Source organism: Vanacampus margaritifer, chromosome 15 (assembly GCF_051991255.1).
Source record: "Vanacampus margaritifer isolate UIUO_Vmar chromosome 15, RoL_Vmar_1.0, whole genome shotgun sequence".
Taxonomy (NCBI): domain Eukaryota; kingdom Metazoa; phylum Chordata; class Actinopteri; order Syngnathiformes; family Syngnathidae; genus Vanacampus; species Vanacampus margaritifer.
Genome location: NC_135446.1, coordinates 16,715,799 through 16,734,712, shown reverse-complemented (window position 1 = coordinate 16,734,712; position 18,914 = coordinate 16,715,799). Strand labels below are relative to the sequence as shown.

Below are 18,914 nucleotides of genomic sequence, written 5' to 3'. Positions count from 1 at the left end.
ATCAAGGCTCCACTGGATTTGCTCTACAGTTAGCTGTTAGAGCGCCACCTGGCAAACCCATTTTCCTGATCCCAGAAAAGCAATTTCCGCCTTGTGGGAAAAGTCTCTTTCCTGTCCTCCACCTTGCTTTGTGCCTCCCATAGGTGCCAGTCAATCAGCATGCCCTTGCCCTGCCCCCCAGCATCCGCATCTGGGATATGGGCCCATCACGGCGGTAAATCCTGCTATTGCTCCGGGCGACCAGCATAAGGGAGATTGGGAGGGTTTGAGTTTCTGCTCTGGCTCCTAAAACGGATATGACAGCAGGACTTGTGTTGGCGAGATCTCAAAAATTCCGTAAACACATGCACCTACAGACGCTCTCCAACTTACGAACGAGTTACGTTCCGAGCGATCGTTCGTAAGGTGAATTTGTTCGTAAGTTGCTTCAGTGCTATATTTTGTATTATAATTTATGTTTAAAGAGAATACGTACAGTACTGTACTACGTATGTTAGAGAGAGAGAGCGAGAGACACACACAGTATGTACATGTACGTAATAAGATAAATAAAATGAAGTTTAACTTACTTTTGGAAGATGTACTCGATGCTTAAGGATTTGATGGAGGAGGAGGAGGAGGAAGAGGAGGATTCTATATCATGAGAGGTTCTTCGTCGTCGCTGGAATGGGCTTCAAAAGTTACTTCCTCCTCCGTAACTTCAATGTAGGAAGAAGTTGAGGGTCGCGGAGAAGAAGATGAGGGTTGATGAGTATCTTCCTTGGAGGATTTACTAGAAACTGGCCGAAAGAAGCGATCTAACTACGATTGCACAGTTTTCTTCTTTTTTCATCATAAATGATGCGGTAGCACTGTATGGCATCATTCAATTGATTTGCAACCTTTGTGCAACGTTCAATATTTGGGTCTTGCTGCTCGAAGAGTGCGATGGCTTTATCTATGAGCGACAGGCGTTTCTTCTTCCTCCTCCTCCTCGACACGTTGCTGAGCCTCCAATGCTGGGTGAGCTCTCACAGCGCCAAGCGTCGGTATTAGCGGCGGAAAGAAGCACTACAGTACTCGGAAAAAGGTGCGCAATACAAAATCTAACTTACAACATCTCTTTCCGAACATTTTTTGACATGCGCACAGACATGTTCGTATGTACCGTTGTTCGTAACTCGAATGTTCGTAAGTAGGGGAGCGTCTGTATTCCTAACCCTGACTTAGGCGATGGTTCATGACTCATCCTGAGATCAAAACACCCTCGTCTCCATGAGAAAAGACTAAAAGGACAGATTCTTTGGCGAGGACAAGGACACAATTGAAAGAGAAAAGATCCCCCAGAAGAAGGCAACGTGGATTTCGAAAAGTGCACTTCAGCTGGGAAGAGGACGATTCTAGGACTTAAGCCTCTGTGAAGAAATGCATCCGCACTGATAAGGCAGATTTTAGTATCCAGTATCCTGTCGAGACAAGTTCCTAATTGCAACTGTTCAACAAAACTGAGGTCGGACTTTTTTCCGCTATTTGTCAGAAACCAACAGGAGGCGCAATTAATTCATGCCCAATTAGTTTGCTGCCCAAATGGGAACTGGAAGTGACCATTATATGTCAACAGGACACAGCAACACACTGAACGATTTCCAGGGCTCCGTATCACTTTCTGTGTCTTCCGGCCATTCGCGTGTGCCTCCACCTTTCTTCAATCCATCCGAGCTTCATTCTTCTCTGCTCCTCTTTCTCAATGTGTGTGAGCTCGGACGGGCTTCCTGTCGGATTGTGCTGGCGGAGATAGAGAGCCCCCTGGGGAGCGGAAGCGGGAAGTGCAGAATGGTGAAGCAGCCTACTTTGGATCACTGCGGCAGCGCAGCAGTTTTCAGTGGAAGATGCACTCAGTGCATATGTAATAAGAAAACGGGTCTGATTTAGTAATTGAAATGTGAGCATTTGAAGGGTTCGATTTGCATTCGCACAATTCTTAATTATTTACAGCAACGCCCACCTCTGACCCGGTCGCCGCATACGTGAGTGAACTGTCGGAGAAGTTTGCGCTTTAGGAGCGAAACTTGTTTGAGAGATGCTAATTGTCGTGCGCTCTCAGTTCATTTCTAAAACGGGGGGCGAGTGAGTGACCGCAAGGTATTGAACTAACAAAATGTCTTCCTTGAAACAACCATGAAAGATGTTTTATTGCTGAATGTGAACTGTTTAATTTGCAGTTTTATTCACTGAGTGCAATTATCCTGCTATCCTAATGATTGCTTGGCTTTATTTACGTGACTGCAAATGCATTTAAGTGTACTAAATGTGGGACAGGTTTAATACTGTGTGGGGGCACTTCTATAAATGCAATCTGTCTAAATCCTTTATAAAACTGTCTTAGGTCTTCGTGAGTTAAAAGCATATAAATACATGGTAACTAGAGTGTTACTAACCAAGCAAACAAAGCAGCCCCAAAACCTCAAGCTCTTGATGTCCTAACTAAAACCTTTAACGCACATAACTTTTATGCTAAACATTTGCCATGTTGCCCTTCTAACCTCTAACCTTTTAACTTCCAGATTTCCTTTGTCTTATTATGATTATTTGTAACCTCTCTTAATTTTTCTCCAAATTTCTTAAAGGGAACTTTGATAATGAGCGCCTGGCTATTGCTAGACAAAGAATCCCATACCGCCTCGGTCGGGTAGTTGACGAGTGGCTACTCGACAAAGGTAATAAAATCACTTTAACTCCACTAATGATCTACCGCTAACCGCTGCTCTGGAAGAGATGCAGAACCATGTGACCTGGAGCTCCGCCCCCTCCCCTACTCATATCTAACCAATGAGTCAAGTTTTTAAAGTCTTCCAAAGTGATGCAATCGGGATTTCAAGTTTCTCTGTTAGCGCCCAGGTGAGCAAATCCTTAAACTTGGACTGCATCTCTTCAGAGAACTAACCCCCAAATAACCTGACATAACCCCACCTTCCCCTTACAAAAAAAAACTTTTTGTGTTATTCCTGTGTCTTTTGTTGGATGAATGTGACTATCAATATATTATTAGGGGGGAAATAACACGAGAAAGTCACTAAAAGTTAAAGGGACTGTCCAAAGTGATGCTCGTTTAACCCTTTGAGTGCCGAACGTCCCGCCCGCCCACCACCACAACGAAGGTGCTCGAACCAGAATCATAAGCTTCGTGCGTCGAGCAAACAAGATGAAGGCCCGCATGTTTATTTCACAGAAACAAAAGCGGTTCTTTGTCGCCCCGCGTCACCTCCGCTCTGACTGCTTCCGACACAAATCCCAATCAGAGGTGGCCCGGGAGATGAAAGTCGAGCGAAACGGCGGATCAATAAGAGATGAGCCGCCCACTTCCCGAATGATTTGTGCGTGCCACCAAATGCGCATGCATTATTCCCTTTCATCTTCAAGAGGATGCGTTGGGATTACGTGAGGACTAAATGAATCATCGCCCCCCCCCCCCCCCCTTTATTTAGCATGACATGCCTATTGGTAGAGGTGTTCGCTTATTTGTGAACTTGATTGTATACGATCGCGGGAGTAAGGGGGGGGGGGGGGGCTACGTCCGCGCTCAAAGGGTTATTAAAGTCTCGAGCAGAATCTAACCACCTAACACACTAACCACTGAGGGCGTCTCCAATGACAAGTAGGAACGATTTGACACCTTTGCCCTGAAAGCCCTCAGTTTTAACCTTATTATAAATTCTTATAAACCTCATTGGACGAGCTACAGCGATTGCTCGAGAAAAAGCTAACAAAGTTCTAACTGACTCTAAAGATGAACACCTTCAAGTGGCGACGCACTTCTCTTTAATCATCCTCCCGTGCGAAGACTCAGAGGGTTAAAACAAAAGCAGCTCCGAATTCGACGGCGACTTTTCAACTCCTGTCCCTTTAACATTTATTGTTTTCAACACTGAGAAAATGGAGCATGTTTTGTGTATCATTGTTTGGATTCTTTTGAATGATGCTGGTAAAGAGCTTGGATCATTCCCAAATGGTCCAGGTTTTGGTACCACCTGGCTTTGTTGTCATTATATCAGTGCCTCAACCTTTTGACCCCGGGTGCCCAAAACCATTAGCCCCACATTAGGAAAAAAAAGACCCAATCCCGCTCGGCCCACTGAACAGCGACCCGAGTCGCACATCTTCCCAATCTCATCCCTGTCGAGCCTGATCCAGATCGCAGTGAGCATCTCCTTCCTATTCCCTGCCAGCTGACTAAATCCAAAGCGGCAGCCATTGCGGGGAAGTAATGAAGGGAACAAATCAGAGCCTCCAAAGTTCCGTCTGAAACTTTCAGTCCTCTCTTCTTTGCATCTCTCTGTAGCGCGGTGATGGATCAGTCATCCTTATCTGCCCTCTACATTTCCTCCTCAGATCCTCTCAGACAATCGCAGCTCCGCTCCCGGTATCGTTTTCCCTTGAGTAGAAAATTACAATAATAGCAAATAATTGGCATTCTTTTAGGAATTGCGTGTACAGTATATGAAAGCCAAATGAAAGCAAGTGTGGTAAGCAGCGTCGGGATGACATAGAAGTGCTTTGAGACGATGCCATGACATCATTTGTTTGGGGCGGGAAAAAACACCTGATACAGTGAAAACCTAAAATAAATCAAAAGCAGACAAAATGACTTAAAGGTTTTTGCAAATAGGTCAGACAACAGAGTAAAAATAGTGACTGGCAGTATGTCAGTATCTGCCCAGAGGGGATTTCAGGCACAGATTTTATACCTGCCCTCGTGTAAATGGGCTGGAAGAATAAACATAGTAAGAAGACAGCCAATAAAACAGCATGGGAGGAAACAGCATGGCAGCACTTTGGTAGAACATCGAGGGGGGTCTCGCGTCTTCCTTCCAATTGACAGGGATGTGATTTTTCCGCTAATTCGCGGAATTCCGCTTTTTTTATCTCCCCCCCCCCCAAAAATTTTTTTTTTTTTTTTTTTTTTGTAGTTCATTGTGTATGCACATGACTCCGACAGATAACATCTTCTGCTATAACAAAGACATTTGTGGTATGCTCTAATATGAGTTACTTTTCATTTGGTCATGATACAATTATTTGTTCATGAAATTTGAACTCTTCAACATTATTTATGTGTTAACTTAGTAATCACATGAGTTAGATATGATGATATTCTCAGTGATAGTTTTTAAAAGCAAAGGCAGTCCAATGTTTTTGAATGTGACTGATTTTGAGTTGACTAAAACTGCCATTTTATATGGGATAGTTCAATATACATTGTAAATTTATGCTGTTATTTTGTCTATTTCTTTGTCATGTGAGTGCATTGAAAGTACTTAAAGTACTCGCTAGCTAGCCTAGCTGGGTGCCAGCGGCCCCCAGACCCCCGGCTAAATTTTCAGATAATTTCACTTTGGTCAAATCACATCCCTGAATTGAGTGTTGAGGGCCAAGGAACACAAGTTACACTAACGTTTTCCATTACAATTCCATTCTTTTTGCGTTCAAAGTCCATTTCTTGAACCAACCAGCATTGTCTCTTCTATGACGCTCTCCCGACAGCGTTGGCCGTCCGGCAGACGTCGGGGTATGTCGATCAAATAAGATTACATCGGATTCAATCGTTCCTCTCCCGGGGGGGGACTTTATGCGATTGGTCATCTCATCCGCAGCACCCTCGGTCCCCTCCTTCGGGGACCGGCCGCCACCTCGCAGGGGCTTTCAATCTTAACTTCATGCTGTGTTTAGCCACTTGTCTCCGTTGTCAGACACAATTTATCCACGGTGCTCGACCACGAAATCCGCCCCACTTTTGTGGAGTTAAAAAAAAAACACACACTCTTAATTACCAGAGTGTTGCGCTTTGGGAATAACTTGGGAACACTTCGTAATGGGTTGTGTCAGAACTCCACCCCGCCTCCGTTGTACTCTCTTCTGACTGATTTTTTTCATCTAAGGAGGAAGTTCACATTTGTTTATATGGAACCCTTCAGGCTGCAGCGTTACTAGTAAACACAAAGCCATTAAGTATGGGGCCAACTTTAAAGAGTGAAAATCTCCTTGCTGTTATATGGTAAGGAAGGAGGAAGTGACGCGCAACACCAACCATTTAGAGCATCAATCCCTCGCTCCAACCTCCCACAAATAATCCCTCATGCCAGATCGTGGAGGGTTAAAGTACGGAGCGTACATCCGCAGCCGGTATTCGACACCCTCTGAAAAAGCTATCCATGCATTAGCAAAGCGAGTCAGCCCCCTTGGCCTGGCACACTAATTCCTCTTATCTGAGATTGAGCATTATTATCTGATGCAGCTCTTGTATTCTGCACCCGTGTGCCAAATATTGCGGACAGCTGAATGTAAAAATCCTTCACAATATATGCCTGTGTGGTCTGCTTCAACACAAAGCAATCCTGCCATTTCCCCAAGGTTAAGTATGTCATTATTCCGACACGCTTCGGAGGCTGCATTCGGGATTTGAGACATAAAGAGGGGAAAGCAGGACTTTCCGTTTACAATGTCCTCCCTCATGCGTCCTGTCACCCTTTCGTCTGAAAGAAGTCGTCATTTCCTTGATATACGCTTGGCTTCAGGGTACGGGAGGTTAGTTTGTCCTCTATTTGGGTTAGTGTTGCACGGGATACCCGTACCAGTACCGCCCCTAAATGTTTTGGCGTCAAAAACATGCATGGCCGCCTGTCTACCCATATGCGGAAAAACGCCTTAAGTCAACGGCACGCCTCTTTTCAGCTTGCCTGCGAGACGGCGCAGGAAGTTGGCTTCACGCACTGAACACTGAAGCGCTGCTGACCGTCCACTCCTTCGTTGAGAAGTATGACGCGCAACGTGTCATATGGAGCTTTTTTTTTTTTTTTTTACATGGCCGACAGCCACAGCAAGCCAACCGACATGACGCTTTGTAACAAGAGCAAATGTTTTTCGCGGAAAAGCAGAAGAAAAAGTAACAATCACTCCTGCAGTGGGCTCAAGGTGCGTTCCAAGAACGGGCACGCAGTAGGAAATCGCAGGTATGCATAGAAAAAGCCCAGACGGAGCGACAGGTTGTGACGCATTTTTGGACATTTGGAAATAAGCCGAGTGTGAATTATTTTCTTCCCAGTTTGTAGTACTTGATTACGCATTTGACTAATTGGGAGCGTAATGGAGAAGAGCAAAACATGCACGCACACTCGAGCAACGTTACATTGAGTCATGGGAGTGCCACTGTATTACCAATATTTCAAACGGATGCAGTCAAATACAGTACTTCAAGAATATGGCATGCAATGTGATGTAGTATACAGACGCTCCCCACCTTACGAACGAGTTACGTTCCGGACGATCGTTCGTAAGGTGAATTTGTTCGTAAAGTTGCTTCAGTGCTATATTTTGTATTATAATTTATGTTTAAAGCCTATATAAGTATATTGAAGCATACATGTCAACCCATAAGGTTTGTCCGTATTTCTTACGGATTTTTAAGTGTTGCAAAAGCATACGGGCGTATTTGGAAATGAATACGGATTTAACTGTTTTCATGAAAATAATAATATTAGTATATATTGCTTACCCTTTTTAAATTTATTTAGTATTTACTGTCGGCTACGTGCTACACGTGTGCATAAGCTCGATTTAAACAACAAAATCTCGTCTATCGCGCGAGACTTCTAACAGTTTCCTGACATGCGCAGTTAAGAAATTTGTGTTAGCGCGAAAATTGCGAGTCGTTCGCAGTGGTTGAGAAAATGGGGGGGACAGGCCGGCCAAAAAAACAAGATACACCGGACGTTTTCGTTCGGAATGGACGGATTTATTTAAGGTAATTGGTCCGTCAAAACTTGGAGAAGAGTATGCATCATGTTCGCTTTGTTCACGGGACATTAAGGTTGCGGCATCTGGCATTTACGATGTCAAAGAACATTTGAAATCAAAGTTGCACGAGAGAAATGTGAAGCAACAAAAAAGTCAACCGTCCCTGTGATATTTAGAAATCTGTTTTTTCTTTGTGCAATAAAATGTCATTTGGAACAAGATACTGTCAATGTCTTCATATAAGAAAGAAAGTAAGGTAAGATTAATGTTATTGCATGAAACAGCTTTAGTATTGATAAAACTGACATAAGGATTTTTATGGGAAAATAAGGATTTTATGGGTTTGTAATACAGGTGGGACCAAATTAGGGTTGACATGTATGTTGAAGGTTTATATAAGTATGTTTAAGGCTTGTACAAGTAACCTGCATTGGTTTGTACTGAAAAAAACTTAATAAAATGGAGAGAATACGTACAGTACTGTACTGTACTACGTATGTTAGAGAGAGAGAGCGAGAGACACACACACAGTATGTACATGCACGTAATAAGATAAATAAAATGAAGTTTAACTTACTTTTGGAAGATGTACTCGATGCTTAAGGAGATGATGGAGGAGGATTTTATATCATGAGAGATTCTTCGTCGTCGCTGGAATCGGCTTCAAAAGTTATTTCCTCCTTCACGGGGACCGGCGTTTCTTCCTCCTCCTCCTCCTCCTCGACACGTTGCTGAGCCTCCAATGAGCTCTCACAGCGCCAAGCGTCGGTATTAGCGGCGGAAAGAAGCACTACGCGCAATACAAAATCGAACTTACAGCAGCATCTCTTTCCAAACATTTTTCGACATACTGTACGCGCAGAAATGTTCGTATGTACCGTTGTTCGTAACTCGAATGTTCGTAAGTAGGGGAGCGTCTGTATACATAAATATACAGTATTTACATAAATTAACATGTATACATCCTAATATTTTTGAATAAATAAATAATTACAAGTTCTTTCATCAGTTTTAATTTTGCTGATGTTTTAGATTTTTGTCGAGGTACCGTTTCAGTATCGAGGTATTTTATGCAGGTAAACTGTAGTATCAAAGTCAAAATTTTGGTATTGTGACAAAGCTAATTTGGGTCGGATGTTATATTTACATTTCGATTTATTGACAGGAACGATGTCCTCGTTGGGCTCTTTGGTGAGCTGGAGTCTACCATACTGCCTTGCCATAATATTAGTTCTCAGTCTGATGCAGTGCAGCAAACTCAAACATATAGCAAACGTAATATCTCTGACCCAAGTCATTCAAAAAATGACAATTATCTTTGTAAAGATTTTTTACGACACCATTTCCAATAGCCTTTGGTGGCTCATAGCACCAGGCCGACCGTCACTACAGTTAATTAAAGCTTTGTGCACAGCAATGGATGTCTGCTATAATGAGAGCCGTGGCTGCCTGCTGCCCTCGCCTGGCGAAGATTTGGGAGGGAGGGACGGAGAGAGGGAGGAGTAGCCCGAAACCCATGAAACTGCTCCTTGTTAGCGCGCGACACGCACTCATGTACACACAAAGGTAAAGGGTGTAAATAAACATTACGTCGCAAAGGGCAGATATCACACCCGAAAGGTCATCTCATTGGCATTTTTCATCCACTATTCACCGCACGCCGTCTAGCCATTTCGGGCCAGGGCTGCTCAAAAATGCACCAGCCCAAACCACAAATTGGCTCATAATGCTGCGGTTTCACTTTTGACTTGACCCACAAAAAAGATCGCTTCATCGGAGCCTCAATCAAAACAAACGCTTTCCAGAATCATCAAGCGCGTTCCATGACATGTGTGTAAGTAGGTCACCCCCAAAGAGACTGGGGCCCTATTCCAAAAAAAAACAAAAAAACAAAAGAGAGCTACTTTATATGCAACGATGGATACTCACCTTTAAATGAATTATAATAATTAAGCTCTTTGCAATATTGATTACCGGACTTTGGCTCGCAGTGCAACCGAACATGCGATACACAAAGCTGTCTCTTTATGAGAGCAACTTCAACGAAACGGAGCCAACCGCCACCCTCTGGGTGCCTTCCACTTGAGAGTATTGGGGACCACTTGGGCCTGATTGCATGAAATGAAAGACCCTCCAGGCTGTCCTCTTAACGAGGACCCTGCACAAAAATGGTCCTCTCTCTTGTGATGTTTGTGTTTCCTTCTTAAAACTTAAAACACTCCCAGCCATTTTCACTGAAGCAACTCCCTTCGCTCCCGGCTGTTTTACTGATCTTGCAAGGTCCACCGAATGTTTTGTTCTATTGCTATAAAAACACTTTTTTTTTTTTTCGTTTTGCAGCAATTAGCTTTAAAATAAAGCTAAGTTTCATCATTATTCACAAACCTGTTGAAAACACTGGCAAAAAGAGGTGGTTGCAACATTGCCCTGGTTGATCTCTAATACGCTGCTGCCGTTTTTTGTAATAACTACCATTGCTTTAAGCGACCTCTTCATGTCGGAAGCTGTATCAAAGCCTTCTGTATGCTCTAGCATTAAAAAATAAAAATCATAAAAACTTAGAAATGTTTTTTGAGTGAAGGACAAAGTATTTGAAAAACGTATTTATACGTTTTTGGATTTGGATGAGTTAAAGAGGAAGTCAGCGTTAATTATTTTTTGACAATAATATGTTATAAGTGACCTCACTAGTCTAAACATAACATTCTGATTAATATTACATTTGTGGAATATGAGTTATGCAGTCAAATCTAGCCTTTTTTATCTATCTCGGGGGGGCGGCCATTTTGCCATTTGCTGTCGACTGAAGATGACATCAATGTTGCTCAGGGCTCAAGCAACGACCAATCACACCTCACCTGTTTTTTTGAAGCTGAGCTATATGATTGGTTGTTACCAGAGATCTGAGCAACTGTGATGTCATTTTCACTCAACAGCAAGTGTCAAAATGGCCGCCTTCTGATCTTGATAAGAACTGCTGGTTTTGCTGCTTAACTCATGTTCCACCAACGCAATAATTAACCAAAATACTGTATTTAGACTAGTGGGGCTACATAGAACATGTTTTTCAAGAATTTTTTGGGGGGCTGATGTTAAACTATATGGAAATTGAATTTTTTCTAAGACTCCTATCAGAAAATTGTGCTTTTCCAAAGAATCAAGATTATACAGAGTCATCGACATTTCCGTGCCCACTGTTCTCATTAGACGTCTTGTTCCTGGTGTTGCTGTGTGTGCGTCCGCTTCCAACGCCACCGGAAAGCAATATTGCAACTGTGTTTAAACAATTAATTAGTCTTTATTAAACGCTAATGTTCGCCGTCTGCACGGGGTGTAAAATGACGGCGGTACTCGCTCCCAAAGCTTCTCTCATTTCAGCAGTCTGCATCATCTATAAATATTACAGCCTCCCTTCGGTATTGGATGCGTTTTGCTCTTCCCTTGCACGGATTGATTTCATGAGAAAGCACAATGGCTCGTCCACCTCGTCAACGCTGTTTTTTTAACCCACCTTGATTATGCCTCATCTCCCTCCCACGAGCTCTATATTATTGGTATTCGAGGGAGAATATGACAGAATCCTGCGATTGGCCTCACCTTTTCCTGGTGTCACGTTAGTGCTAGTGACGGTTAAGCATTCAGGCTCCTTCCCTCTTCATCCATCCATCCCGATTAAGGGTAATGAGCAAGCCCTGCTGAATTAAACATGACCTACAACCGGCCTGACCATATTTTTTTCCCCCAGTGGCAGAAGTGCTTTATCATTGCGCAGCTCCATTGTATTGGAGGTCAATAACACCGAGCCGGAGTTGTTGTAATATATTCCAGCTGCGGTCTGATGAGATCCATTCCCTTGCGTAAATTCAAGTAAGGTCGACACGCAGCGGCCCACCCCTAATCAAAGTCGACTGTCCACCCAACAACCACCACACAGTGGCCCTTAAGTGTTATCAGCAAAGCCCCCTGTTTATTTGGACAGAACCTCCACCAAGCAGTCCAGTTCAGCTGTTATTTTTGATTAACACAAATTATGCTGCTTGGTGGAAGAGTTTTGATGTCTTTGCTCGAGTGTATGTTTGCCACTTTGGGTGTTTGTGACTTATTTGCGCTCTCCTTTCTCGACACTTTCTCTCCTCTCTCTTCTTCATGTCCACCCCCCCCCCCACTTTCACTCCCTTTCCTCCTCCTCGCATCCTCTCAGGTCGACAGCTGACCATCTTTAACAGCCAAGCGTTCATCAAAATCGGCGGCGGCGAGAAAGGCCGCCACTTCCAGGGCCAGATCTCGGGCCTGTACTACAACGGCCTGCAGGTGCTCAAACTGGCCGCCGAGGGCGACGCCAACGTGCAGACGCAGGGAAGCCTGCGCTTGGTGGGCGACGTGCCCTCGGTGCTCGCCACCGACACCACCTCCACCACGCCGCTGGCTGACATGTCCACCACCATCATGGAGACCACCACCACCATGGCCACCACCACCACCCGCAAACAGCGCTCGCCCACTATCAGGGACAGTGTCACGCAGGTGGGTCAAACCCAAACCAATATTTGCCATAGGAAATAATGTAAATCCAATGAATCTGTTCCAGGCTCCCGGAAATATTAACAATATGTAATTTATAGAGTAGCTACCACACTTTGATTTGGCCCTGTGTGTTAGTATCGTTAGTGGCTGTTGTCATAAATGCACATGGAAAGGTCTACAATACATGTCAACTAGGGTTAGACCGATTATCGCCTGGGCTGATTATTGGCGCTGGTATTCAGCATTTTGACAAATATTGGCTTCGGCCATTTTGAATAATCATATGCCCGATAATAGATAAATTTATTTAAAAAAAAATAAAAAAAGTGTTAACTATATAGGGAACTATTTAAATTTCCAGAGATCTTGCTGGCCCTGCACCCTCTGTTTTTGTTTGAAATTAAAACTAAGATAAGTAGAATTTTAATACAGTACTTGAGATATTTTTAAATTGTGGAAAAATGTATTTACTGTAAAAACAATAGGGAGCTATTAAGTTTTTATTTAACTTTTGAAAACATGGTACTACCCCAGGGAGATTCCTGAACTTTTTGTTAATTTTTTCAAACAAAAATGTCTATTGACTAAGATTTTTTTTTTCTATTCTCAGAATATTGTGTTCTATTACTATAAAAACATGGAACCTAAAAAGAAAGATTAGAGTCTCTTCTTTTGAAAAAAAAAAAGTATATTCCTATTTGTTTCCGTTTTGCAGCAATTAGCATTAAAATATAGCTAAGTTTCATCATTACTCACAAATCTGTTTATAACTGTTGGTAAATTAGCTTTTTTCAACATGGCCCTTTTTTGCTCTGCTTCCACCTGCTGGCTGTTTTTGTAACTACCATTTCTTCAGCCGTTCTCTGCAGTTGAGAGGCTGCATCAAAGCCTTCTGTATGCTCTAGCATAAAAATAAAAATGTATACATACGTCTTTGGGACACTTAAAACATTTAAAATAGAACGGATTTATGCGTTTTTTGGGAGGAAAATCGTTTTTAAAAAATTCGAAGAAATTTAAGAGCTGGAGTTAGAAATTTTGATGCCATTATTTTCCCTTTTAGAAAATAAATATTGGCTCCAAATAGCGGTTATCGGCGTCCTTGACTACTAATACTCGCCATCAGTATCGGACCTGAAAAAATCTGTATCAGTTGCTGATGCATTTTAAATTGGCTAAGGAACAGAAAGTGTCTCACGGCACAGCACAGGTGTGCCCCATAGGTTGATATTCCTGCGTGTTGAAATTCATGTTCTGACTTTATCGCTGATGGAGCACGGGCTGCTAAAGAAAGCGTGAGCGTATTCGGGGCCAACCCAAATTTCAATTCCTCCACGAGCTCTGAGCGGCTTTCCACCCTGATAGCTTTGATCACAGGTGAAATAATACGCTCTGACACTTTGAATCAAAATGAGAGAGATGTGACCTGGATATGCTATCAGAACCTTGGACAACTAAGATCCTGGCCTAAATAACTGTCACAAGAGCTTTCTGAGGCAAACTTGTTTCCTTTCGGCCTCATTTGTGACAAAAGCCAGAAACACAGGAAACACAATTCCAATGCAAGATGTTTTAAGGGGACTGCATTGGGGTCTTTGAAAGTGCTTTTTGACAAGGCTTTTGTTATGCAGCCAGCAAGACGCCAGAAGCTGGAAAAAGAAAAACAGGTTTTAAAACAAAGAGTCAAGGATATTTATTGCTTACTTGTAAGAAGTGCACAATGATTTATTGTGGGCCTGAGTTAAGAGAAAAAAAAAAAGTCATCCTCTGAGTCGTTTTGATGGAATAGAAACATTTCAATGGGCAACCGTTTTTCTTTTCTTTGTGTTTGTGTATTTGCAGAATGCGGATGAACTTTTGGTAGCTTCCGCCGAGTGTCCGAGCGATGACGAAGATTTGGAGGAGTGCGAGCCTGGAAACGGTGAGTCGACTCGGTGGGGGGTTGTGACGCTCGTTCTACCAAGTGAGCTTGTACGGCTTGGGGATTCTTGTACGCGACTGCGCTACTCTCGTTATGCAGCTGGGACTGGCCAGATGTGGACCCAAGGTCCAGCCCGTCGGTTCCGGTGACTTTTCTAACATTATGATATGGTGAAGTCAAAAGTCATGTCTGGTTTAGCTAATTAACTCATTCACTGCCATTGACGGCTATAAACGTCAAAAATTTATTTGACCTATTTCTATTACTTTCCCCCCCCCCCACTTTTGTTAACAAGAGTATGAAAACCTAGGGGAGAAAATATTGTACATTTAGAACAGATATAAAATTTGTGATTAATCGTGAGTTAATTAGTGAAGTCATGCGATTAATTACAATTTTAAAAAAATAATTAATAATTAAAAAAATTTATCGTAATTAATCGCATTACTTCAATAGTTAACTTAATGGTTAATCACTAATTTTATATCTGTTCTAAATGTACAATAAAAAAAATTATAAGTTTTCATACTCTTGTAAACAAAAGTGAAAAAAATGTTAAACTAATAGAAATAGTTCAAATGAATTTTTGACGTTAATAGCCGTCAACGGCAGTGAATGAATTAAAAAAAAATAAGAAAGAAAATATTATAAAAAATTCGGGCGTCAGGCGATTAAAGTTTTAATCGTAATTAATCGCGTGACTTCAATAGTTAACTTCACCATTAATCACGAATTTTATATCTGTTCTAAAAAAAAAAAAAGTCTAGGTTTTCATACTCTTGTTAACAAAAGTAGAAAAAAAAATGTTCAACTAATTGTTCAAATGATTTTTTGACGTTTATAACCGTCAATGGCAGCAAATGAGTTAATTTCAGTTTCCTGCTGCGGTTCATAAAGGATCACACCGCTCCCTTATTTTAGTCCCAACTTTTGCCAATCGAAACGCAAAGAAGTCCCATAATGTGTGCTGCGCCTTTCCAAATAAAGACGAGCATACTCACCATGCACCTCGTCCCACCTAAACATTGTTTCTACATCTTGCCCTTGGAGATGCATATATAGAGGGTAAAAGGGATCTGGGAAGCTCAAAGTGTAACATGCTCCGTAGGTGGCTGAGACAGAAATAGAGACTCGATTCTCTCCTTATCGAAGGCAGGAATGATTTTTTTTTTTTTTCTTCTTCTTTTGGAGGTGGATGCTACGCCCGGGCTTAATCTCCCGTGGAGAAGCTCAACTAACTCTCAGATATGCCCACACAGGTGCTTGCACACGGTGATTGGCAGACAGGCTGCTCCTTTACGCGGAAAGACACCTGCATGTCTCTCTCTTTCAAGATCCCTTTGTGGGTGTTTGGAAGTTTTAATGGCGAAATACCAAACCTGCTCACTATCGCGCCCTCCAGACGCTAAAACCGGCGCCAGCCAGGCAAAAGCCAAACGAGTCCGATCGGCTCTACTGAGATTGAAAGTCATGAATGTATCTTATAGTACGTTACGTCCACATGGCGGATATCTGCATTGGAATTTACCGTGAATAATTTAGCCACAGCTCAACATTTTCGCAGTCCATAGAAGCCGAAAGAAAGGCGCTACCGAAGAGGAAGAAAAAAAAAAAAAGTTCAGTGGATGCTAATAGGTTGAAGCAGCCGATGCAGATCGGAGGAGGGGAAGCATAAAAAGCGCTACGTTGCTAACCACTAAGCCTCATTAATTGCGGAGAAGCACGGCTCGCGATAGAAGACAGGCGAGACCGAGAGGTGGAAATTCCCGCCTTCCCCGGAAGGTTATTTAAACTTTGACTTTGTTGGGCAGCTGTAATTACATCAGCCAATTAAACCTTGGCTTAATGTTAACGAGTGTGTGTGTGTGGTGTGTGAAGGGGGGTCCAGAATATGAAAACCCTTCTTAAATTACTAAATTGACTTAAAACATACATTGACAATTTATGACAGAAAACTTTAAAAACATTTAGCGTATGGAAGTTTTAAAAAATAACATGATTTAAAAATGTTTAACTCATTTACTGCCATTGACGCTTATAAACGTACATTTAAAATCATTTTAACTATTTCTATTAGTTGAACTTTTTTTTTTGTGAACAAGAGTATGAAAACGTAGACTTTTTTTATTGTACATTAAGAACAGATCGATAGAACTATTGAAGTCATGCAATTAATTACGATTAAAAATTGTAATTGCCTGACGCCCCTAATTTTTAACAATCATCTAGTCAGGCGATTCAAATTTTTAATTGTAATTAATTGCATGTCTTCACTAGTTAACTCATGATTAACCACACATTTTATATATGTTCTGAATGTACAATAAAAAAAACATTTGGTTTTCATACTCTTGTTAACAAAAGTGGGGGGAAAAAATGTTAAACTAATAGAAATAGTTCAAATACATTTTTGCCGTCAATGGCAGTGAATGAGTTAAAAGAACTTAATCAAAGTTATGTGAAAAAGCAAAGTTTTAACCTGGATTTAAAAGTATTTACACTCGGGGCTGACTTCACTTTTGTTGGCAACTTATGCCATTTGTGTGCAGCACAACAGCTATATGCAGCTTCACCGTGTTTACTTCAAACTCTGGGTTCCACTATTTGGCCCAAGTCTGTCACCCAACCCCTGGGAGTTGGATCAAACCCGGGTGAAGAACCAATGCTCTAATATCTGCTAATATACTCCATCTGCGGTCTGATGAGATCCATTCCCGGTCGAGTAGAAGGCCAAACCGTGGCAGCATTTCTACTTTCCGGACCTGGATTTGCCATTTTAATCTCAACAGTCCCTACTTCGGGATGACCTCATCTCGCTTATCTCCGAGGCACTCGTAAGTCCTCAGCATGACGGGAAGAGAAGAGCTTTGAGGAGCTCCTCAATAAAACGGCACACCGTCATCCCGCCGCATTTGTAAACATCTCATGAAGAGCGCCATCGCGCCGACGATACGAAGCCGGCGTGCAGCCGCTGCGTATTTTTTTCCCATCTGCAGCCCAATCACAGCCGAATTACCGAGCGCCTCGCACTCCCGACAACCTTTTCGCTGTAAATATTTGAAACGGCCGCCAGCGGCCCCGACGTGACGGGCGGGCTAACGATGTTTGTCAGGAGGACGACACGGCCGCATCAGCGCCCATCTGCCCCGCGCGCCGTTCCCGAGTAAACAGAAGCGCGGGTGACTCATCGCCGTGCGCGCTGGAGATAAAGAAAAATGTTTCATCGTGCGGCCTTAACGCGGCGGCTCCACCGCCGTCCAATCACGGGAGTCGAGCCCAATCAATCAGCCTGAATATCCCGCCGTCTCTCCTGTTTTATCGCTTATGTGCCGGCGTTAGACAGAGACAATCGCACGTTATTATTCCTGATGAACGATGTAGAAAGTCCGCCGTTGGGTTTCCTGGCCTGTCCGAGGTGCATAACGAGGGACGAGGGTGCGAACTGCCCTCGGGCGCAGTCGTTTTGGGGCCGGGGGGGAGGAGACGGGAGGGGTGGGCTATGAGTTTGCTCTCAGTGTGTTTGAGGGTGAAGTCGCCATTTCGCCGCTTCAGCTCATTCCAAAGCGAAGCAGCAGGACCAAAATGGTCGAGCGACTTGCACCGCCTCGTTCGGGGAACGCGGCTGACTTAAAAAAAAAAAAAAAAAAAAAAGAAGGAAAAAAGTCTCAACTAATCCAGCCGACTTTTACTTTGTGCCGCTCGTCTTTTTGTTCCTCCGAGGTGATCGTGTGTCCTCTCAGGCGTCAAGGTGAAACGCAGCCCGCAAACACACAAGAGCAAAAGGAACGCAAACGGGCGAAATGAACGTCGTTGCCATGGAAACGATCTTTTTCCGCAAGTGAAAAGTATGAGGGGAAAAATATGCTTGAAGTTTGTTTCTTTCACAGCTCTCACATGTCTCTTCTCTTCAAGGCCTTGGGGTAGGGTGGGGGTGGAGGGGGGGGGGGGGTTGTGTGCTGACATTTCTGTGGCTGTGAATGCATCAACTCTGATAATTTATGATTTGAAAAATGTTTGTTTTCGGGCGGGGGCTGAGCTGACCCGAGGCGGGCGTCCCGTCCCCTTCTCCCTTCTGAGCGGCCCCCGATTCACCCCAAGTAAAAACCAAGCCGTGAAATCGTGATTTGATGCTTTTTCTTCTTCTGATCATGTGTTGCTATGAACTTCAACAACCCCCCCCCCCCTTCCCATGACCCGCCCCCCACCCCAACACTCCCTCCAAAATGTGCTGTTCTCATGTTGACTTCTGTTCTAACCACACTTGCTTTACTTGCGCTTTAATGGGCATTAGACGGAGAGCTAAAGTCTAATGACGTAACAGTGGCTTAACGATAAATTGGATGATTAAGAAATTGTTATTTAGTGAATGCTAATTAGGAATGTCATTGACCTGTTTTACGTGTGCTTTTGGGAGGGAAGAGCGGGGCTGTGTTTGCACGTTATTGATCAGTTTGATATATCTTTAAATGAAGCTAATTATAGACGAGCCACACACGCAAGCCCTTAAGGCCGAACTATAGCGATTTTTTTTTTTTTGCACGATAGTTTGGCGGAGGGACGCTGAAGGTAAAAGTGGAGGTAAAGAAGGGAGGGGGGATGTTGATCACTATCCAAGAACAATCTTACACAGCTTTCTTTTTGTAATTTTTTTTTTTCATGCAAAAATCATGCGGCCAATTTGTTGATGTAAGTGACCTGA

General features: G+C 43.0%; 1 protein-coding gene across 4 annotated transcripts in view; it reads left to right on the top strand.

Annotated features, from left to right (window-relative positions):
* Positions 1–18,914, top strand: part of nrxn2b (neurexin 2b) — a 363,379-nt gene that overhangs the window by 341,842 nt on the left and 2,623 nt on the right. For 3 of the 4 annotated variants that reach the window (XM_077544145.1, XM_077544146.1, XM_077544147.1), the window contains 3 exons: positions 2,607–2,696; positions 11,972–12,294; positions 14,137–14,215. In XM_077544145.1, coding sequence (XP_077400271.1) covers positions 2,607–2,696; positions 11,972–12,294; positions 14,137–14,215 — 492 coding nt within the window. The remainder of the gene's footprint in view (positions 1–2,606; positions 2,697–11,971; positions 12,295–14,136; positions 14,216–18,914) is intronic. The other variant, XM_077544148.1, reaches the window with a different exon arrangement.